We start from the raw sequence: 24,068 nt of genomic DNA on the forward strand, positions 1-24,068 counted from the left end.
GCTCTCACTGCAGGAGCTGCTGCTCTTTCACCCCAGTGCCTCAGGGGCCAGGACAACACAGCTTGTTTGCACTGCTCAGCTGGGGGGGGGGGCGGGAAGACTCCCATCCCCCAGCTGAGTGAGCCCCATGCCTCTCTGGCTCTCATGTGAGGCACTGGGGTTCACTTACCTGGGGGCAGTAGCAGTTTAGAGTAGCAAAGGGAGGAATAAGCTGCATTGGCCCAGCAATACAGCTTGGCCCTCCCTCTGTGGTTGAGGGGCAGAGCATGTTGGTGGCTTCACCTGGCAGTATATTGTAGGTGGAACTGCTGCTACTCCTGAATCCCTCTGCTTCCAGTGGCCCAATGCTGAAATCGGCGTTGCTGGCTGAGTGGCTCAGGAACGACGTCTGTTTCATCGATATACCACTGGGTGAAGCCACTATCGCAGTCTGGCCCTCATATCGGTCCTAACCCTTTCATACAGACTTTTTTAAAACAAACAAACCCACAAACTCCTCAAATGCATAACAGATTAATGCAGAAATGTGACCAAGTGGACTTATGAACACATACAAAATTGCCTAGAAATAGGCTAGTGTATCCATTTGTGGGGTCTGGGATTGCTGTTGCTAGTTGGATTTCTTCGTTTTGCAATGTTCACGTTGTTGGTGCTTTGTAGGCAAGAGATAGCCTCCTTCATGAGGCCCAGGGGACTGACAGATCCTCATGAACCTTTCATTGCAGAGTTGGGGTTAGATCACTCTACACCCATGAAGTTTAGAAAGCCACTTGGCTTTGCTGGTGTAGAGGCAGCTCCCCTGAGTTGGATTCATGGTCAGTGGAGTAAATGGTTTTTGAGCTTGTTAGCTCCCTTGAGGGTTCTGTCACAGACCTGAGAACAGGCTAAACCTACTAACTAATACTTGTGGTGAGCCTGGATAGTCTAGACAGAATAATCAACTTGTAGAGTTGGAAGGTACCCCAGGGGTCATCTAGTCTGACCCCCTGCAATGCAGGAGGCATCTTTCACCCAACGTTAGACTCGAACTCACAACGCTGAGATTAAGAGTCTCATGCTATACCGACTGAGCTACACCAGTGTAAAAATTCAATTTATTACACTTACATCTCCAAAGCTACTACCCTCAACCACCTGGAATGCACATGCTCTCTTGAACAACTCTGTTTTTTTCTCGCTTATGGCTAAAATCCCTTCCTTTGAACACCTATGTTGGATGATGGATGAATTATCTTCACATTGATTCAGAATCCAGCCAGAAATTACAAGTATAACAAGAATGCTAAAAAGGAAAAAGGGGAAAGGAGGTGGTTATTGTGCTGGAGGTTGACTCATAATGGTGGCTGCACCTTATAATTTTCAGCTGCCCTTCAAAATATCTTGTGTTTTTTGTATGAGTCATGGGCTGTAATTATACCTCAGCCAGAGCTGTACCAATGTCACCACAGGATAACACACAACTTTTCAGAGAACTGTGGGCAAGTCTTTTGAAGCTCTGAAGTTGTGGGAACAAGATTTAAACCGGGGTGGGCAGAAGACAGACTGGGATCTCCTGGTAGATGGATGGATTTGGGGGGGGGGGCAGAAGTTTGGATGTGTTTATCACTCCTAATTGTTTAACCATAGCAATAACTTAACTAAATTAGGCTGCTGAGGTGAAGAAAGCTAGCCGGGAGTGGACTTTGGTATATGAAAAGAGTGTGAGCACAGTTCTAAAAACAAAACCCTAGTCTCAGAAGTACCTTGCTCTTTAATTCTAGCTATATATCTTTTGCACCTGGCTCTAGCTGGTAGATCTTGGGGTTTAAGTAAAATATTAGATCCAAGAAGCCTGAAGTCTGCCCACTCCTGACATGCAATCCCTGAGCATGGCTGGTCAGCACAACTGACCTATAGCTTAGGCACAGTCCTTTTATGTACCGGTACTTCCTGTTAGCCCTTCTCTAACCTCTAGCTTCTCGCCTTATGGTGAGACCGGTGCCAGATTTATGTATAAGCTAAACAAGCTATAGTTTAGGGCCCCACTCTCTTGGGGCCCCCAAAAAAATTTCAAGGGGAAAAAACTGGATGTACATTTCCAAAATATAAGATAAAAAACAAATAAAATAAAACATACATACAGCAACAGTGGCAAATGGCTTTAGATACCTATTAGGTCCATAAATTAAAGGTAAAGGGACCCCTGACCATAGGTCCAGTTGTGGCTGACTCTAGGGTTGCGGCACTCATCTCGCTTTATTGGCCGAGGGAGCCAGCGTACAGCTTCCAGGTCATGTGGCCAGCATGACTAAGCTGCTTCTGGAGAAACCAGAGCAGCACACGGAAACGCCGTTTACCTTCCCGCCGCAGCGGTACCTATTTATCTACTTGCACTTTGACGTGCTTTCAAACTGCTAGGTGGGCAGGAGCTGGGACTGAGCAGTGGGAGCTCACCCCGTCGCGGGGATTTGAACTGCCAACCTTCTGATTGGCAAGTCCTAGGCTCTGTGCTTTAACCCAGAGCACCACCTGCGCCCCCTGTCCATAAATTACCATATAGCATATATTGAACACAAAAAACAGTGACAATTTGTTGTTGACAAAGGACAGCTGGACATATAAAGGGCCCCATTACCTTCAGTATCTTAGGGCCTCCTCAAACCTAAATCCGGCCCTGGGTGAGGCAAAAAGCTTTCTTCTTCTTAATGCACATGACATTAGCCACAATCCACATCTGTCCGGCTGTTCCTTGAGAAATACTGTGTTTAGATTGCATTTCCCCCCAAACCAGCTTTGATATACTTTGAAAATGCAAGCCATAGGAAGACATCCATGTTCCCTCTCCACACACTGGTGTAGACAGACAGCTGGTGAATTGGAAACGCATCCAGTGATGTGAGGCAGGATGGGGAAATGACCTCACTGAGTTTTGAAGCTGGTAATGTGTATTGACTTTAAAAGCAAACTAGATGCTTTTACTGTTACATATGGTCAAGCTACACCTGCTGGAATTCCCTCTTCTGTACAACTACAGTCAAACCTTGGTTCCCAAACGCCTCCGTTTTGGAACGTTTTGGCTCCCAAATGCTGAAAACCTGGAAGTAAATGCTCCAGGTTTGGAACGTTTTTCGGAAATTAAATGTGTGACGCAGTTTCCACTTGAGTGCAAGAAGCTCTTGCAACCAATCAGAAGCCGTGCCTTGGTTGCTGAACATTTCGGAAGTTGAACAGTCTTCCAGAACGGATTACGTTCGACAACCAAGGTTTGACCGTATTAAAGGTGCTGAAAGAAACCTGTCTTTTTCTGCATCTGCACACCCTAGCTATTAGGTCTGCAGTGAAAACAGAGAGAGACTGGCATATCTATCTCTGTTTGTTTGTTTGTTTGTTTGTTTGTTTGTGATGCAATAAACATGCTAAATGGGGAGGGGGAATAGTGAATAAGTTGAAGGCTGTAATGTAGAATCTCTTGCATTGAAAATTTAATTGCTATAGTATAAGTGTGGGAGTGTCCATTATTAATCAGTTTGGGGTTTGTTTGTTTTTTGCAAGCCTAAGTTCCTATTCAGGGTTACTGTAAGAAACCTCCTCATCACTGATACAAGTGAATGAAAGAGTCTGGGAAGTCCCATGGCCTAACATCCCACCCATGTGGGACTTAGCATGCTATGTGCTGGACTCCATTGAGAAATATATCTGCTGTGTTTACTTACCTCAAAGTTGCCTGAAGGGTGTTGAGGAGCTCCTTCCTTGGGTGCCACAGCAAACCATCTGTGTCGGAGAGTCACTCGCTCTGTCCTGTCTTGTGTTTGGCTGCTATTGCGTGCTGTCAGCTCACGTGCAATTATGAGGTGAAATATTGTGAGGTGTGTACTCTTCTCTTACCCAAACCTTTGGTTGAGTGAGTATCTCCTGTCTTCCTTTGTGCACTGCTGTTCTGGTCTTCTGCTCTGTTGCTTTGTCACTGCTTGACTTGTGCTTTCATTTCATGGTTTTAATGTAGTTGTTCCAGTTCTGACATTTTTTGTAACTTCCCCTGAACCATTTGGTGACGTAGAAAGTAAGGCAGAAAGCAAGCAAGCAAGCAAGCAAGCAAGCAAGAAAGAAAGCTTTCATGGTTTCTGTGGTTTTGTTTTTCTCCAGGCCATGGCCATATACCATATTCCAACGTGGATTTGATTTGGTGCTGGGAGAACAACCTTCTGACAAGATATTCAGGTAAGGTTTTTTTTCAATGCAGCCAGAGTGACCAATCATCTATATTATCCCTCCTTGTTCTCTGCTGTTCTTTCTCCCTTTCCTGCCTCAGCATATAGTAGGGAAATGCCAGGTAGAGTAGCACCAAATATTCACAAGTGAATATTTTCAGTATGAAAGGGACGAGCTACTGGGGAGAGAAAAAACACGTCTGACAATCCTCTCTCCTTGTGCACACAACCACACAGCCCTCTTTGGCAACACCGTTTATGTCTTGAAACCCAACTTCTTCCTATGAACTGTGACTTTTCTGCTTAACCAATCAGATATGGCTAGGAGGTGACATAGCTGAATGCAGCAAAGCTAACTCAGAGTGAATCCAGGCATTGGCCCTTCAACCACAGATGCTGTCGGCAGAGTCTTGCAGGCAGAAGTGTTCCTCAGCACCTCTTCCTGGAGATATTTAACTCTAGATGCCAGTCACTGAACAGGGAACATTACACAAGCAAAGGAAGTGTCCTGCCAACTGAGTCATAACCTGCTAGAGAATTGCATCTAGATTCATGTCCGCAATGAATGCTGCTTCTTTTTTTTTTGCATTCTTGGGCCACGTATCCAACTGGTTTCCTCTCTCTGAATCCAGATTCACCTATACTCTTGGGGAAGGGATGTGGCTGCCGTTGAGCAAGAGCTTTGTCATCCCACCTGCTGAACTGGCCATCAACCCATCAGCCAAGTGCAAAACAGACATGACAGTGATGGAGGATGCTGTGGAGGTCAGGTACGTGCTTGTTCTAAGCTTGAGAACGATCAAAGGGTCGCTCAGGTTTCAGGAAGCCGTTTCCCCACCCTAGTAGCTGCTACGTTTTCTTCCTCTCTGCACTCTCATGCTTAGAGTTCTCTCCCAGGACACCTGTGTGGCTCCATTTATCTCTCTTCCTCTTCCCTGGAGACACCTCTGGTACAGGACAGCAGCCCAGGGCACGTTCGGCAGACGACACACTTACCATTTGGGCAACAGATTGAGACCTATTTCTCTTTTACTAAGGACTACCGCCCCTGCTTGCATTACTTGCCAGCCCCACCAACCCTGCCATACTCCTCTGGTCATGCGAAACCCTCTCCTTTTACAGCTCAGCCAAGCCTCCTCTCCCTTTACGCATCACCCTCCAAAAACCTGCAGCAGGCCAGGGGGCAGGGCGGAGGAAAGGGGGAGAGGCCTTACTTGCCTGCAAAAGGAAATAAGGCAGTGGGGCAGGGCGAGGGGCAGAGGACAAATGAACCCCACTGCGCTCGTCCAGCCCCTGCTTCTGCTCAAGTGAAGCCAGCTTGGCTATTGCACCCTTCTCGTGCCACCCTCCCCAGATCCAAGTCTTGCTGGGCTCGTGCGAGGCTGGGACTGAAGGGTGCACAGTTGCCGCGTCCCCACAGAACCCTTGCAAGGCTCAGATTTGGGGAGGGCAGCACGAGAAGAAGAAGAAGAAGAAGAAGAAGAGTTTGGATTTGATATCCCGCTTTATCACTACCCGAAGGAGTCTCAAAGCGGCTAACAATCTCCTTTCCTTTCCTCCCCCACAACAAACACTCTGTGAGGTGAGTGGGGCTGAGAGACTTCAGAGAAGTGTGACTGGCCCAAGGTCACCCAGCAGCTGCATGTGGAGGAGTGGGGAATCGAACCCGGTTCACCAGATTACGAGTCTCCCACTCTGAACCACTACTCCATACTGGCTCTCTTGTCTTCCAGAGAAGGGTGCAAGAGGCAAGTGCCCCTCGCCAGCAAAGGCAAGGCTAGGGCATGGCTGCTCTCCCTCCCAGCAGCCTTGCAAGGCTAGGGTCCAGAGAGGGTGGTGCCTCCTGTACACCCATGCAGGGGAGAGCGCAGCCAGCCAACAGCACCTGGCTGTTGCCTCCAGTACGACCTGGCCCTGTGCTCCTCTCCATGAGCCTTGGTTCCTCCACCCCCAGGAGAGGAGCTCTGGGATGTGTCACGCTGGGGGTGCCTGCTTCACACCCCTTCCAGAAGCCATGGTCAACCATATGCTGGACCACTGAAAGAAGGAAGCCTGAATTTTTAAACGCGTCCTTTTCCCCTCTCCACCCTACAGCAGCAGTGGAAAGAAACCCCTTTCCCCCCTTCGTTTCCTCACCACCGCTGCCCCACGAAGAGAGAGAAAGAAGCTTGCCTTGTGAAATGCAGGCTTTTCTCTCTCCTTCCTCCAGTTGTGCCCACAGTGGTAGACCGACAAAAGGGATGCTCCCTTTCCTTGGCTCCTCTCTCTGCCCACCTCCAGTGGCAGCAGCAAAAAGCTTGCAAAGCCCTCCCTGCTAGGGCGTGTTGAATTTGTCAATTTCAAATTCCCCAAAAAGGAGGGGTGCTAAAAAGTTGTGACATGACTTGGGAAGTCAAAAGATATTTTGGTTAAATTTATATAATTTAGCTTTGCATGGTAAGTAAAATGTGTGTAATATTGCATATATATCATTAAAAATGATTGCCAAGTACTTGCAGTTATTGTTGGGATACTGCCAGGGAGATAAAGTCCATCAAGGCCCCCGAGCCGTCTGCCGGACGATCCATCGACCTCCCGTAGGCACGCAGCGACATGAGTTTCTAGAAAATATCTTGCCACATTCCAGAGCTCATGCACGCTCTATCAGCAGATAATGCACAGCCAAAAGTTGCACTCAGGAGAGCATTATTTACAAGTTTATTCAGCGTTGATCAGAACACAGAAAAACATGACTGCCTGCTTTAGTGTCTACGACACAGAGAGAGAAACGAAAGCAATAGCAAACATAAACATCCTGTGAACAGGAAATACGCAGACTCTGTGACTCACAGCCTGCTCCCTTTTAAGGTGGAACGGAAATATCCTAACATCCTCCCCCTTTCCGTGTAACCTGTAGTACCTGTGGTTCAACCCAATTGCAACCTTTGTACGTAAACCTTAAGCTGTTCTCTGTTAACAACCTTAGACAACAGATCAGCAGGAATTTCATTTCCTGGCATGTAGGACACCTGAATGAGTCCTTTCTGAATACACTCCCTTGCACGATGTAGCTTAATCTGCAAGTACTTGGTCCTTTGCTTGCAACTCTCCGAGTTCAGCAAAGCCAAACACGATCTATTGTCTTGATACACTTGTACAGGACATTTCACAGAAACTCTGATGTCCTTAAACAGTTGCATTAACCATTCACAATCCATGAGTGAAAATGACAGAGCATTGAGTTCTGCTTCACAGGAACTTAGGCTCACTGTCGTCTGCTTTTTGCACAACCAGTCAAACAGACAGTGGTTGTACATGTAGCATACTCCAGAAGTGCTTGTACCATCCGTGGTGTCACTTCCAAAACTTGCATCTGCAAAGATTTCAAGACCTCCAGTCTTCTGACTGGTGAATCTCAGCCTGCAGTGCAAAGTCCCTTTCAAATAGCGGGCTATGCGCTTCAGAGCTTTCCAATCCTGAACAGTAGGATTGTTGGCATGTCTGCTAAGCAGGTTAGTGCTTACAGCTATGTCAGGTCTTGAGCATCTAGCAATGAAATTCAACTTGCCTAGAATGCATCTGTACAGCGTTGTGTCAGAAAACGCTTCAGCAGTACTATCTACCTGGTAACCTGTCACCATCGGTGTGTCTGCTGGGTTTGCATCAACCAAATTCAACCTGGTTAATACATCAGCAATTTTCTGTGTTTGGTGTACCAGAAAATTACCTGCTTGGTCCCTCTCCACCTGCAGAGAAAGATAGTTGGATACCTCACCAAGATCTTTCATGTCAAAGTGCTCCTTCAGCTGAGCTAGGGTGCTTTGGTACAAAGCCTGATTCTTCCAAAACATCAGAAGATCATCAACAAAACATAAACAATACAGTTTGTTTTGCCCCTCCTCCTTGACAAACACACATGGATCAGCTTTGCCCTGGTGAAAACCTAGAGAAAGCAATGTCTCAGTGAGCTTTGTGTTCCAACACCTGGCACTCTGCTTGAGACCATACAAGGATTTCCGCAGTTTACAGACCATTCCCTTCTGTATCTGCATTCCATCAGGTGGAAGCATAAACAGCTCCTCCTCCAAAATCCCATACAAAAAAGCTGTATTAATGTCATGATGGGAAACATGCAGTTTCTCCTCCACAGCGATCTTGAGCATCAGCCGAATGCTCTCATATTTGACGGTGGGTGAGTAGGTCTCGTGGTAATCCTGTCCTGGTACCTGTGAAAAACCTCTGGCAACCAATCTGGCTTTGTGTCTGACAACCTTGCCATTCTGGTCTGTCTTGGCCTTGAAGACCCATTTGCTGCCAACCAGTCTCATTCCTGGGACAACCGGTACCAGTTCCCAAGTTTGGTTCCTATTCAAGGAATCAACTTCAGCCTTCATGGCATTAAGCCAAGGCTCAGCATCTTTAGAGGTTAACTCCTGAACCTCTTTGAAGCTTGAAGGTTCCCACACCTTCTCTGAGCTACTAAGAACAGCAGTTGCTGTCTTAGCAAACTCATCAGCAAATCTCTTTGGAGGTCTGCCCTTGGTCTCTCTCTCAGATCTGCGTACTAGACGCAAGTCTTCTGGACTCATCTCCTCCTTCTTAGGAGAAAAATGACCAGTGGTGAACAGTGGTTGTTCCAGTTCATTGTCAGACGCATCAGATGGTCTGACTGAGGCCTTTGCGCTCTTGTAGCCTGCTGTGTCATCACTGTCACTGACATCAGCAGCAGCGCTGCCCACTGAACTAGAATCCGAACTCTGATCATCATCATCCTCAGCAGCTTTCTCAGCTTTAGCTGCTTCTTTGACATCACCTTCATCCTCCTCTGGGTAACTCTGGAAAATTCCCACATTTTCCCCCCACTTAGGATTGTACTCAACACTCTTTGTGAACTTAATGGACTTAGAGTTGGTCATCCATACCCTGTATGCACCTTTTTCGTACCCCATGAACAAACCATGTGCCCCACGCTTCCCAAGCTTGTTGCTCTGTGGGGTGTGTACCCACATGTCAGAACCAAAGATTCTCATGTGTTTGATGTTGGGTTTCTTACCAAACATCTTCTCATAGGGAGTACAACCAATAGGTGATGACAATCTGCGATTATAAGTGTAAACAAAATTCGACAGAGCCTCCCCCCAAAACTTATCAGGGAGATTGGCATCATGCAACAATGTTTTCATTCCTTGCAGCAACGTTTGATTTGCTTGCTCCGCAAGCCCATTCATCCATGGCGATCTAGGCGTTGACAAGTCATGCTGGATTCCCTTCTCAGTCAGGAAAGCTTCAAACTGCTGAGAAGTGAACTCCCCGCCTCGATCAGTAAACAGACAGCCAATACGTTTACCGTGAACATTCTCCAACCAAGCACAGAATGCCTTGAACCTAGGAAACGCTTGCGATTTCTGCTCGAGCATAAACACATGAATGTACCTGGAAAAAGAATCAATTAGAACCATGAAGTACCTTGCTCCACCCAAAGAGGGCGCAAGTGGACCAACCAGGTCTGCGTGCACTAGCTGGTAGGGTTTGGAAGCCTGCCTGCTAGACTCCTTGCCTTTTGGAGCAACCTTCACCTTGTTCTCTGCACAAGACACACATTTCATGTGAAACTTACAGGGTTTGATTTTCAAACCCTCAACCATCTCTGGCATCTTGGCCAGTGCCTTCCAAGAGAGGTGACAAAACCTTCTGTGTGCATCGTGAATGCATCCTGCATGAAAACTTTGTTAGTTTGTGCAACACAACAAGAATCAACATTAGACACAACAGCACCAATGTCATCATAAGTTATACAGAACAAGCCATCCATAAACTTTGCATGCAAAATGTCCTCTTTGCCTTTTCTGATGACACAGACGCTCCTCTTGAAGGAAATCTCAAAACCACGCCCAGTCAGCTGTGGGACACTGAGCAAATTGTCTGCAGCACCTGGAACATAAAGTACATATTTGATGGTCGTGTGCAGCCTTGCCAGTCTCACAGTCCCTTCTCCTGCAATTCGCAACGTCTTTCCATCAGCCAGGTGGATCTCACCTTCTTGAGGTTTGAAGGAGATAAATAGGTGGTGGTCCTTTGAGACATGGCGGGTACAGCCTGAATCAACAACAAACCTGGCTTTGGCCTTTGGAGCAGCCTTTGCAGCAAGCAAAACCTTGTTTTCCACCGGCGTGGGCTTTTGCAGCTTGCCCCCCTGCTCCTGGCCATCAGACTTGCCTTTAGCCTTTGGTGAAGCTGTGCCAGCAAACAAAACCTTGTTTTCCACCGGCGTGGGCTTTTGCAGCTTGCCCCCCTGCTCCTGGCCATCAGACTTGCCTTTAGCCTTTGGTGAAGCTGTGCCAGCAAACAAAACCTTGTTTTCCTCTGGCGTGGGCTCTTCACCCTCCCTCTGCTTCTGGCCATCTGCAGGCGTCTGCCTCTGTTTACCTTTGCCCTTCCGGCCTCTGCAAAGGCGATGACCTTGGCTCCCATGAGAAACAGAGCTCTCAGCTGCCGACTCCTTGGCTCCCCCTGGAGGCTGGAATGCTGCCTGGGATGACATGACAGACAGCTCCCCCTGCAGCTTGCAACCGGTGCCCTCAGCATCCCTGCATTCACTCACATTCTGGGAAACAGCCAGGACCTCCGATGCAGTCAAACTCTGGGCTGGGATGACTGGCAGATGGGCTACTTTCAAAGCATTCCACATCTTACGTGCAGTGACGTTGCCAGCAAGCGTTTTTATTTCCTCCAGAGAGACGGACAAGACTATTACGTCTATCGCCTTCGAATTTTCGGCCTTCCATCTATCTGTCAGAGGAACTGGAGGGGCCTCACACACAGTATGCCACACTCCAAACTGACACAGCAAACTCTCACACCACACAGCCCAGGTCCCATAATTGTGCCGATTTAGCTTTGGGCACTCAGCAGCCTCAGAAGCTTGGAAAAACTCCATTCCAGCTTTTTATTTGAGCCGTGAGTCTTATTCACTTCAGAGACGTCTTATCTCGGCAGCTCATAAATCACAAAGCCTTTGGCGCGGCTTCCAGATCCATTAGTCCTGCCGGACATCAAAAGCTCTTGCCACGGCAAACAGAAAAGCCTTATTTTCGCTTTTCCTCCACATACCTTTCAGTAGTCTGTCGCAGTCTTACTCTCCTGTAAGTGCTGTGAATCTGGGCCCATAACCTGTTGTTGGGATACTGCCAGGGAGATAAAGTCCATCAAGGCCCCCAAGCCATCTGCCGGACGATCCATCGACCTCCCGTAGGCACGCAGCGACATGAGTTTCTAGAAAATATCTTGCCACATTCCAGAGCTCATGCACGCTCTATCAGCAGATAATGCACAGCCAAAAGTTGCACTCAGGAGAGCATTATTTACAAGTTTATTCAGCGTTGATCAGAACACAGAAAAACATGACTGCCTGCTTTAGTGTCTACGACACAGAGAGAGAAACGAAAGCAATAGCAAACATAAACATCCTGTGAACAGGAAATACGCAGACTCTGTGACTCACAGCCTGCTCCCTTTTAAGGTGGAACGGAAATATCCTAACAGTTATGTCATATATTATTATTATTATTATTATTATTATTATTATTATTAATATTTAGCATTACCTGACATTCCCAGAAGGTAAAATTAAAATTCTTTGGTTTTCCGAAAGCAGGTTTACGTGCTTCTTCTTCAGTCACAGTCTTACCAAGCTAAATGTTGTCCAATCACAAAACTAATAGCAGGTTTGAATTCCTCATACCCCAAAACATATTTTTACGACCCCTCACTAAAGAAATTTGCAAAAATTGAGTTCCAGCCCGTAAAATGATATGCCCTTCCCTGGCTCCACCAGGTTTTGGTTTCTGCCTCCTCACTCATGTACCTGTCCACCTCTTTGCCCAAACCACAGCCCCCTTCCCTTGCAGCTGAGCTGCGCCATGGCCCAGTCACTGAGGATCCGGCAGGGCAGGCTGGAGCAGTTCCCCAGTGGCACACGTGCAGTGCTGCTGCTTGCCTCCTCACACTCCACATGCCGAAATGGTGACATATATATAAAATAAAATAACCGGGCATGGTGCATCAAAACACCTATCCCCCATGCAAATGGGGCATTGCCTGTACTAAGAAATGGGCAGTTAATGAGTAGTTAATGCCTACTACATTAATTGGTTGTATTCCAGTTTTCAAGCTACCGATGGTCCGCAGAAACGGTTATCTGTACACAGCCACAAAGAACTCACATCATCTGCAGCTACACTGTCTCTGTGCTCAGTCATCCTTTAGCAGAGACACACAGCTCCATGTATTAAGCCACTTTAATACTCTCCTGCTAAGCATAGTAGGCCTTCCGGATGTTGTTGGCCAATGGCCAGGGATGATGGAATTTGTAGTCCAGCAGCATCTGCTCTAAAGCTCATAGAACACTGATGTGCTGCAACGAATAGTAATATTAAAACAATGAATATTAACAATAGTATTTTTCTCCCTTGCAGGGAAGAACTGATGACTTCCTCCTCTTTTGACAACCTGGAGGTTCTTCTGGATTCATTTGGGCCAGTTCGGGACTGCTCCAAGGACAATGGTGGCTGCAGCAAGAACTTCCGCTGCATTGCAGATCGGAAATTGGATTCTACGGGTTGTATGGTTCGTGTACTTTTTATTGAGTGTGATGCAGCTGCCTCTTGGGAAAGTGGGATTGCAAAGATAAATGTCTGTTTGCACACATGATTTATTTGGGGTTTCAATGTATTTGTTTGGCGTATTAGAAATCAGAGCAATATGTTTGGCACCAGATTGGCTGCAGGAGTTGCTGGAGGGACGCATAGAAAGCACCGTTTATCCAGCCATCTTAGGGACTCCACTCCGGATTTGTGTAGGGTTTAATCCTTAGCCTTTTCTTCTCCCGAAGAAATCCCACAAGGCAGCGGACAAAGCCCCATATGTTTGTATTATCTTTCAGCTCTGTGGCTGTTCTTTGTCTCCCGTCTCCTACAGTTTCCCCATTTTATACCCACCTTCCCCATTATGCATGACAAATATAGACTTGACACACTGCCTTGGCCACACCTGGTAGGAAGCTGGCATGACACTTGACTTCCTAATGAGTACGATGCACACTCTTTCTGTATGTTACGCGCTCTTGCAACTACAAGTTTGCCGCCTTCACACTTCACTTTTTTAGGAATACACGTAAAACATATTTGATGTACATTTGTGTATTTTTTAATGTGTGAAGAAGTCCTTCGATGAATTAGCGTGGGTGCCAAAGGGAATGGATGAGTCATACTCTTTGTTGGTACAATCTACTCAGTAGCTATTTAAATATTAGCAAAAATTCCCCTGGAGCTGCGGAGATGGTATTCTTTCTAATAAGTGAATGTGGAAGAGACAGGGTTGGGTGAGCCACAGAAACCCGAGGACACAACAAACAACCTGGGTAAGTGGGAGCTCCATTTTCTACTTCATTGGTGTGTTGCCTGCCCCAGTTGCTCCATTAAGCAAGTGCTTTTGCACATGCAAACCCAGCGTTCAGGGTGTTGAGGTTGGGATGTGGGGCCGAGGAGTTGTCTGCTCTGCCAGGCGTTTTGGTGAGAGGTAGGACTCCTCCCCCTGGAGTGAAGAAGGAAAGCTTTAGTGGGCCCTGCCTGTTCCTTCCACTAGGAGGAGTCATCCCTAAGAGGAATGTCATCAATCATTCCCCATAAACAGAAATTCACAGCAAGACATTTTTCTGGTCCTTGCTCTTTTTATCTCAATTTCTATCATGCCCTGTGACACAAGACTCAAGAGTAAGTTGAAATAAACAAACCACCAAAATGGAAGAACTCCCATTTCGAAAGCTAGCCAGGAATGTGCTTTTGCAAACTTCCTAGCTGAAAAGTTCAGAAAGTATTAGAGTGCAACCTCTGTTTGCATCCTTATTGTTCAAATTTGGACAAATGATTCTGTGGTCAAGAATGTGCACTCAGTTATTATTAGAGATGAGCAGAGCATATATGAAGCTCTTTGAATGCTCTCAACCATTGTGCAGATGCTTACCATTATTTCTTGACAGGTGCACGAGAAACAGAAATTCAGCAGGTGTGACTTACCTTACAGGTACTCTTCTGTGCCTTCCAGAACTTCAGAAGCCTCGGATGGCAAGGGAGGCAGCAACACTCATATCAAGCTATTTCACTGTATTGTGTTATTGTTCTTAGCTAACTTGTTATAAGTTGCCTTGAAAATAAATTTTATAAATAATCATAATACAAACAAACAAAAACAAACAAATATAAGGCCAAATTTCATAGGCCACAGTCAGTGGTGCCTTGATCTGTAGAGGACTCTGGCCTGAGACAGGTTTTCTTTTTTAAATTCCTTGTCCCCTGAAAGCTGAATGTACTACATTATGCATTAGCTGGGAGAGATTATGTGCACCCGTTGGAACAAGCAAGCCTTTCCTTAACTACCATGAAACGACAGAAAGTTCATGTGCACCTATGATTAGTGGGAGAACTTCTGGCTGAGAATGTGGTGGGTAGGTTCCATGCAGGCTTGGGTATCCCTATATTTATAAGGGAAGCTCCCACATGAGGTCAGGTCCTGACGACTTAATTCTCTGTCTCCAGAGTCCACTCTTCCTGCTGCCTCCGCCACTGTCTATCTACCAGCCCCCATTGCTCTGGAGGAGATGCTTGCTAACTGCTCTGTGGCAGATGTTCCCTTCCTCCACCTCCCCACCTGCTCTCACGCCCCCGCAGCCCATTTCACTGCACCCTTTTGCACAAGGACTCCCAGGAGAGATAGGTGGAAAGCAATCCATCTGCTTCAAACTGCGCCCGTGAAGCTGCTGCACACGTCCCATTGCTGATGCTCTTCCTCTGCACCTGCTCTGCGCTGGGAGAGGCGTTGTGCCAAAGTCGGATGTGCGATGAATTGGGGGAGCGATCAGCAGGTGGAACAGTTTCTGCACAGAGATCTCTGAAATGACTGCTGACAGGGCCACTGCTGACAGCAGCAGCATGAGCAGAAGGAGTGAGCAAGGGAGTGGAGGAGGGGAAGAGAATGTACCCATTTAATTCCACCTCCTCTGGCTTCACATGTTCAGGACATTTAATACATAGGTATGAATAAAATTGTGAAACACGTAAAAACACAGTTCATTCACTTACAACAAAACATATAATACAGTGGTACCTCGGGTTACATATGCTTCAGGTTACAGAGTCCGCTAACCCAGAAATATTACCTCAGGTTAAGAACTTTGCTTCAGGATGAGAACAGAAATCGTGCTCCGGTGGCGCAGCAGCAGCAGGAGGCCCCATTAGCTAAAGTGGTGCTTCAGGTTAAGAACAGTTTCAGGTTAGGTACAGATCTCCGGAACAAATTAAGTGCTTAACCTGAGGTACCACTGTATGATGATCCATATATAAGATAAATCCACAAATAAAAACCTTAAGCAATTAATATAATCTCTTAAAGCAGCAGGAAAATGTCCTTAAATGGATTAATGTCTGTTTTGCAATTCTGACACATATAAGAGGCCCACAAGGACTTAAAAGTTTCCTGGTCTTGCTTTCCATCTCATGAATGCACAAAGGTGGTAAATTTTGCCACCACAGCCAAATGTTCTTTACAGTTAGTGCAACTTGAAAACAGCATACTTTGAGACATATTTTTGCTGTTGTCAAAAGCATGGGTGAGAATTTTGCAGTGTCCAATTGTTCTTGCACACCACATGCTTAACTGCATGTCATTCCCCATTTAAAGAGCAAATCTAATGTGCTTTCATATCATTGCTGACTTCATGGCCTCTCGTCACATTTTGGTTTCACTCTCCTTTCATTCTTCAAAGACAGTTTTCAAACCTGTTTCTTGTTTGGGATACTTGTCTGCAATGGCAAATGTGCAATTTTTGCTTTAGGTAAAAAAAAAAAAAACACAAACATTTGCAGTGCCCTATTCATAGGAGGCAGAGTCTGAAAGGTTGTATCGCAGTTACAACTCCCAGGAAGCCAAACCCACGTATTCCCTCACAAAAACACACATCATATCATTGAAGATGCTATTATCCTTGCTGATCAAGGCTTGCCTTGTCTGTGGGCTACTAATGCAGACTCAATGGTTTCAGAATGTGCAAGCGGAACCTCTTATAACTTAACACCCTCAGGGGAGGGCCAAAGCTCAGTGGCAGTCTGCAAAAGGCCACAGGGTACAATTCCTGACATCTCCAGGTTGGAGTGGGAAGGCTCCCTGTCCAAAACCCTGAAGAGCCACTGCCAGTCAGGATAGAATAAGACTCAGCTAGATGGAGCAGTCATGTGACTCCATCAGCATAAGGCAGCTTCTGGTGTGTTGGAGGCATTAGTATGACATAGAACAAGGCATCTGGTATATACATCCTTGTAATCAGAATAGAAGGGACGCGGGTGGCGCTGTGGGTTAAACCACAGAGCCTAGGACTTGCTGATCAGAAGGTCGGCGGTTCAAATCCCCGTGATGGGGTGAGCTCCCATTGCTCGGTCCCTGCTCCTGCCAACCTAGCAGTTCGAAAGCACATCAAAGTGCAAGTAGATAAATAGGTACCGCTCCGGTGGGAAGGTAAACGGCGTTTCCATGCGCTGCTCTGGTTCACTAGAAGCGGCTTAGTCATGCTGGCCGCATGAACTGGAAGCTGTCTGCGGACAAACACCGGCTCCCTCAGCCAATAAAACGAGTTGAGCACTGCAACCCCAGAGTCGGCCACGACTGGACCTAATGGTCAGGGGTCCCTTTACCTTTTTAATCAGAATAGTTGATGTACACTTTGCACAAGTTTTAAACCTTATTTCCATCTGAAGAAAATGATGAGGCTATAGGGAAGTAGCAGGGGGTGGCGACAAAGCAGAAGAGCATGTAAGGGGGTGACCCCCACCAGTGTAGTATCCAACACTCGAGCGTTGCAGATGCTGTAGCGTAGCAAACACATGATTTGCTGCTGAATGGTGCAGGTTACAAGGGAAAGTGCAGGGAGCATCGCACTGAGGCACTGTTGCCTTTTTATTGCTTATGCTACACGAACTTGAGGCACAACCCACTAGCAAATACCTGCCCCTGGTCCATGTAAAAGAGTGGGAGCTACAGAAGAGTATGACAGTAAATGGTTCCTGCTAATGGCCACAAAGGAATCAAATCAATTTGAGGGAGGGAGGCGCGCGCACACACGTACCTCACTTGCCCACCCACTCCCAACTTGCTTGCACATCTGGTCAGACAGATGGGAAGCCAATGAGATGGGGATGGGTGCTGGGCAGGATCCCCAGGCTCCTCATTTGCCTGTTTGCCATCATCCTGAACATCTGGGCTTGCTCATCAAGTTCCAGCATCGTAAAAACACCTAAAGTGCTCTTGTGCTTCAGCGTTCCAGCTGGCACTGGAGGGGGAAGTGCGACATGGGGCAGGATGAGAGCCTAGTGAGCCCACAGGGGGCCGTTTGTTTTGGAAATTGCAGAATTAGTGTCAGCAAGCAACCTGTGACTTGTTGTGTGAGCTTCAGTCACCAGGACTGTGAGGGGGAAATCATTTCAGGAACAAATCCTCTGTTAGTTAACACCTCATGAGCCAAAATACATGAAGAAGGATAGAGAGCAGCCCGTGACTCCTTCCACTGTGTGCCTCAAAAGGCTCCATTTGAAAGAAGAACCTTCTTTCTCTGAGCTGGATAGCTCTTTAACTCACTGCGTTCCGAGTTGTTCTTGTATTCCGTATCTCAATCCAAAAACTGAAACGAATTGGAAAGCCTAGGGAAACAGTCCGTGGATAACTGGGGGCTCCTGATTCAGTTGCTTAGATGTCTGACCATGGAGGTAGCACCATGACCATTTTCTCAAGTAACCAGAGATGGATGCAGTTCAGAGTTCACTGCAAGCACATTGTTCGCCTAAAAACAACTGAAGTCAGTTAAAGGTACAACTCTCTCATCAGTCTGCAGAGGCACAATCCCTGCAGGAACCTGAGTCCATCCTGAATCCAGCCGTGTGTGTGTGTGTGTACGTGCGCGTGCACACACAGAGATACCTCCTCACATCTAGTGCATCCAATAGTTCCCAGGTAACCAGGGGGTGATGATGAATGGGGTGATTGCCTATTCGCCCACCGAATAGAGGAGCACTTCCTCGGGATTGCACTGAGGCTAAGGAAGACACAGTGCCCAAGTTAGAGGAGATAGGAAGACTTAGCAAGAAGAAGAAGTGTTAAAACAGTTGAAGTGAGAAATAATGGAAGAGAGCAAGCTACTCAGTCACATCAAATGAGAGAAAAGGGCCAATAGTTGCAGGTATTATTACAAAGATGAAAGCTATGAGATTTTACAACTGAGATTAGGAATGTAACACTAAGGTTATGAGCCTGGAGTGTGAATGGTATTGGGGAATTATCTAGTAGAAAGAATGTGGGAGAGGAGGAGCAGGAGGAAAGGTGGGGGAAAGCAGAATCGGTTCCAAGAAATGAGAATCAAGGAAATAGCAGAGAAGACACTGCAGATCTTGCCACTGATTCAAACAAAAGAGAAATAGTAGGGTTCTAATTGAGTTTTTCTCACTAGACATGGTGCCTTGAACTGCCCAGATGGGAGATGCAGCGAAGTTTGTTTTTGTACGGTTGTTGTTGGAAGGCAGCCAGCGGAGGTGCGATTATGCTGTTGCGTGCCATTAACACAATTTTGTGTCGAGCGAAGCAGAAAGCAAGAGCTCTGCAATCTCCCACCTCCTATGTGTGGCTAAGCTGGTTTGTGCTGTTGTGCTTTCTTGTCATGCTAGTGTCCGCCTGGCCTCAGCCCCATGAAAGATGGCACTGGCTGCTACGATCGCCACATTGGTGTGGACTGTTCGGACGGATTCAATGGTGGTTGCGAGCAGCTCTGCCTGCAGCAGATGGTGCCTTTGCCAGAAGATCCTGTTCTATACAATATCCTTATGTTCTGTGGGTGAGTTCCACAAACGTCTTTAGTATCTTCCAGGAATGTGGAACATCTTTTGTTGAACTTTTTTGTGTGTGTTTGTAAGTCTGGCTGTGCTTATTTTTCTTTTCTCAGTATTAAATGCACCATTTATAGCTGCTATGCTGCTAATCTGCACTTCAAACTCCCTTTGTAGCACTCAGTTACTCCTGGCTTTCTCTTCAAAACAATAAGCTAGTGTTTATTCCATAGTAGCGCTGAGCATCCAAAGTAGTTCTGAGTAACATGTCTCACCAGCACAAAGATTTTCACTTCTGCAACAAGGCTTTCCCCCTCTCCTCTCCTGACATGCTCCCTAAATCTCTTCTGGGTCTCCCCCAACCCTCCAGAGCAGATATGGGGAGGGCATGGTGTGCACACAGGAGGAAGGGGGGGGGGGAGTCCCATTGCACAAGAGCAAATCCTTGTCCTGATGGGGCATGTTAGTTGGCTACTGCCCATAGTCCTTAATTAAGAAGTTGAAATAATGATGATACGGTAGCAATACACTTTGCTGTACAGTGTTCATTTGGTGAAATAACTGAATCTTGCAATGGCAGGGAAGGCTGGGTCACACCTTAAACATGCTGGGATCTCCTTGGAAGATTTCCCAGGAATTGGGAAGAGCCCGTTTCCCTCTTTCCATTCTGTTCACTGTGCCCCATGTTCTGCCATAAACGCTATAAGCAGGAAAAATCCTAAAATTTTCTAAGAATGATTTGGCAAATATTGCCTGTGTCCTCCCGCACCCCTGCCTTCTTGCAGCTACTGAGGTGCCTGGGTGCATTGATCAAGAAAACAGGGGAATCTCACTGAGGGCATACCACTGTATAGAGCAGGGCTTCCCAAACTTGGGTCCCTAGCTGTTTTTGAACTACAACTCCCATCATCCCTAGCTAGAGGACTAGTCGTCAGGGATGATGGGGGTTGTAGTCCAAAAGCAGCTGGAGACCCAGGTTTGGGAAGCCCTGGTCTAGAGGATTCCTTTTCCTGCTGTGATTCGATCAAAGTTGAAGCATGTTGAGATCCTGCAAGGGGCGGCAAGAGACATGGCCTGAAAAATAGCAAATTGTGAAAGCTCCGTGGCCTGAACAAAATTCAGAAATTTAATAAATTAGAAGAATGGTGCTTGCTGATTTATCAGCACTGCTCTGGAAATTAGATTTAGTAATCTGGAATGCCAAAATCCAGAAGAATAGTTGGGAGGAGTAATTTCATACGTATCCTTACCTGTATATTCTGAGATGAGTGGGTTGCTTTCTGCCTATCAGAGGTATGGGAGTGACTCCCTCAGTCAGAGAGGCTGGAGTGAGTTATAAATAACACCTCATTAGGATGCGTCATTTTAGGAGGTGAAATTTATTCACTGAGGGGTCTTTTAAATATGGTTTATGATGTGAGGAATTCAAATTTGCTATTATGTGATTGGACAACATTTAGCTTGGTAAGTCTACGTTTGATTAACAAGCAAATAAACACACACTTTATTTACAGAGCAAAACTAAATTACCGTATTTTTTGCACCATAACACTCACTTTTTTCCTCCTAGAAAGTAAGGGGAAATGTCTGTGCGTGTTATGGAGGAAATGCCTACGGGTGGCATGCCTACGGATTTTCCTCCTCTAAAAACTACGTGCGTGTTATGGTTGGGTGCGTGTTATAGAGCGAAAAATACGGGTATATAAATTTAACCAAAATTCCCAAGTCATGTTACAACTTTTTAGCTCCTTTCATTTTTTGGAATTTGAAAGTCAAAAAATTCGACACACCCTAATACCTCACGCATTACTTTCCTAAACTTTTCTCAAGATTTCATAGTAGACAGTTTGCCCGCCTCTATCAATCTTCCCAATGCAACATGCTGGAAAAGCTGTGATTGAGTGTTTCGGTGTGCATTCTAAGTTTCATTCTCACTTCACATGAGGCAAAAGTGAGGTCCATGTGAACTGATCATGCATCTTAGGACCAGTGCTTTTTTCTGGGGGTATTCAAGGGTACGCAGTAATGGGACCTTTTTTCTAGAAGAAAACCACTGGTTGGGACATGCCCTGGAATCATCTGCCTCATGCAGGAGTTTCTTAGCACACAAGTCAGTGTGGAAATGGTTTGCTGGAGATGTACTGCTGAGTTAGACCTATAGTGTTAACCTTTCTCGCTCTCTAGCTGAATAGCATGATTTCATTTCTGAGATCGTCGGAGAGATCCTCCGACACAGTGTCTCACCACAGCGTTGCAGCAACAAATTACTTGTGCATGGGTTCTTCTATTGTCAAAAGTACGCTTCCAGAGCCAGGCATCTTCCCTTCTACAGCTCTCACAGCAAGATGTAACCTTGTCCCTTGCATTCCCTCCCACGGCAGATGCATCGAAGATTACAAGCTAGGCATAGATGGTCGATCATGCCAGTTAATCTCAGAGTCGTGTCCAGAGGGTGGCGACTGTGAAGAGAGCCGGGAGCTGCCCATGAACCAAACTCTCTTTGGGGAGATGTTCTATGGTTACAACAACCAAACTCGGGAGGTTGCGCCTGGGCAGGTGCTGAAGGGGACGTTCAGGTGATGGATAAAGGCTTGCTGTTCTTTTAGTTGCTTATGCAGCGGTATTCGTGTGTGCTGTGCTTTTACAGTATATGCAAAACTGCAAAAGGGGCTGCCTCTCAGTTATTAGAATATGCAGCTTTACAAAGGAGAGGGGAGTGAGAGAAGAGAGGGGTGGGAGGGAGGCAAATGTAGCAAGATGTGCGTCTTAGCCAGTTGCCCATAATTAGACAAGCTTGTGGAGGAATTCTGATGGGCAGAATAAGAATGGAGGCTGTGTATAAGAAACGTTTTAGGGAAAGAGCAATTTCAAGCGGAGAAGCGGAAACAGGGATGCTTAACTTTCCACCCCCAACTGCGTCTCTGCTCTAGCTGTTCTTCCTCAAAGCATTGACACCACCACGAAAGAGGAGCTCATCCAATCAGAGAGCAGTCGGTGGGGCAAAGTTTTGCCCACTTGTTTGCAGGATGATGTATTCATGGCCTGCTTGTTGCTGGTAGTGGCAATTCTCTTGGGATGGTTATGGTGGTGGCAGTGAGGTCAACGTGGCCCTGGAGGTGTGCATGCACCAACCTCACCCATCCCTGTGAATGGAGTGTTGGCACTGCCAGGAGGACACCACTGCCGTTTCTGAGAGCTGGTTTGACACGGGTTGCTCTTGTAGAGAGGGCTGCTCTTCTCTTCTCAGCGTCTTTTGAACTAACCTTTCCTGTTGTTTCGCAGATTCTGAACTTGTCTCTCTTGGGTTTTTCCAGGCAGAATAACTTTGCCCGTGGTTTGGAGCAGCAGTTGCCAGATGGGTTGGTGTTGGCCACCGTTCCACTAGAGAACCAGTGCCAAGAGGAGCTCTCTGAGCCTACCCCTGACCCAGATTTCCTTACTGGTGAGTAATCCCAGCCAGAGTTCTTCCGTGTCCATCCAGCCTCTTGTCTAGTCTCAAAAGCTGCACAGGGCAGTATCAAGTTACTTCTTAAAATTTTGTTGTGGGCAATTTTGAGAATAGTGCAGGTGAGAAAGCAGCCAAGAAAGGTAGCATAACATTATAACTGCATCAGAAATTCCTCTGAGAAATTTTATTTCATTGCTTTTTCCCTTTGGACACCCTTTTCTTGAAGTAGGTAATATGGATAAGTGTAAGGACAATATGATTTGAGTGGGTGTTCAGTAGGTCTGTAGGAGAGAGATTCTATGGTCTTTTTGCTGATTGCATAAAACGTCAATAAAATGTAAATAATTAAAGAAACTGCTCTGCAGATGGTGCATGAGAAAGGAAGTAGTTTGATTCCTGCTGGCTGATCATAAGGGTTTTTTTGTTTTTTGTTTTAAAAAGGAAATAAATGCTTGATTTTATTTACCAGTCTAAGCAGATCAGGCGTTACTCCGAATGTGCATGAGGGAGCAGAGGTGCTGAGTAAGGAGGTCCTCTGTTTTTCCCATAATCACTTCAGAGATGAGATAGGCACTTTAATGTGGTCAGGACCTGAATGTGCTGAAGTAAATAGCAATTCAAAGGTACCAGGGCCTTCTCCGTTCTTCCAGGTATTCTGGAGGGGGACTGTGTCAACCTCAAAGCCTAGGTACAGGTGGTGACCATTTTGTGTAAGTCCAATTGATGTGTGACCACCACCACACGGGTCCTTTTGGACCTGGAAGAGGGCAGGAAGGGGGTATAACGAGGATGGGGTGGGCTTATGCATGCTCTGCCAATGTGCATGGGACCAGGAACAGAGCCCCCACCTGTTGTAGGAGAGGGAGAGGGAGAGGGAAAGGGAACCTGTTAACTGCATGGAAATCTGTTGCTTCCACAAAGACTGTAAGAACCATAGGACCAAGTGGAGTGCAGGTGGTCTGACTTGTTGTAAGGTGGCTCCCTATGTTCCATGTGGTGGTTGCCTTGTAACTTGCAGGCTGGACCTGAAGTTTGAGTGGGTTGGCAGCCTAATTCTGCCCTATTCCAGTTTTGCTAGCAGTCACAGGTCCATTCCATCCCATTTTGTCATATTTTTTTTGAAATATCATACTGAAAGTGCACATTTCAATTCTACACATTTTGAACACACTTTTTATATGAAATGCATATTTTTCAATGTCCCCCCCCCCCAATAAAATAAACGTTTTGCATGCATAAAATATGTGAAGAGCAGTCCAGAATCTGGAGAAGTGCATAAACTGACTGAGAGTTGTGTTCAGATTTACAGGCAAGTGCTCATCCATACTTTCATTTGTGCTGCGTCTTTGGGCACTGGTCGGGGTTTAAAGCACTGTATCTGAGTGGGGGGTTTTGTTTTTTTGGTCCCAGCACTTGCCCCGTGAAAACCACATTTTACCATTGAAGCCAAGCAGATCTGACCATGACAAGGGACTGATGTCAATATCCCCCACTTTCAAATCACCTTCCTCAAGCTCAGTTGAGAAAACAAGGTCC

General features: G+C 46.4%; 1 protein-coding gene across 2 annotated transcripts in view; it reads left to right on the forward strand.

Annotated features, from left to right (window-relative positions):
• Positions 1-24,068, forward strand: part of ASTN1 (astrotactin 1) — a 215,213-nt gene that overhangs the window by 148,334 nt on the left and 42,811 nt on the right. For both annotated transcript variants that reach the window (XM_081012041.1, XM_081012042.1), the window contains exons 9-14: positions 4,123-4,197; positions 4,820-4,957; positions 12,641-12,791; positions 18,926-19,092; positions 21,466-21,660; positions 22,399-22,526. In XM_081012041.1, coding sequence (XP_080868167.1) covers positions 4,123-4,197; positions 4,820-4,957; positions 12,641-12,791; positions 18,926-19,092; positions 21,466-21,660; positions 22,399-22,526 — 854 coding nt within the window. The remainder of the gene's footprint in view (positions 1-4,122; positions 4,198-4,819; positions 4,958-12,640; positions 12,792-18,925; positions 19,093-21,465; positions 21,661-22,398; positions 22,527-24,068) is intronic.

The sequence above is a fragment of the Podarcis pityusensis genome (genome assembly GCF_964106645.2).
Source record: "Podarcis pityusensis genome assembly, chromosome: 6".
Classification (NCBI taxonomy): Eukaryota; Metazoa; Chordata; class Lepidosauria; order Squamata; family Lacertidae; genus Podarcis; species Podarcis pityusensis.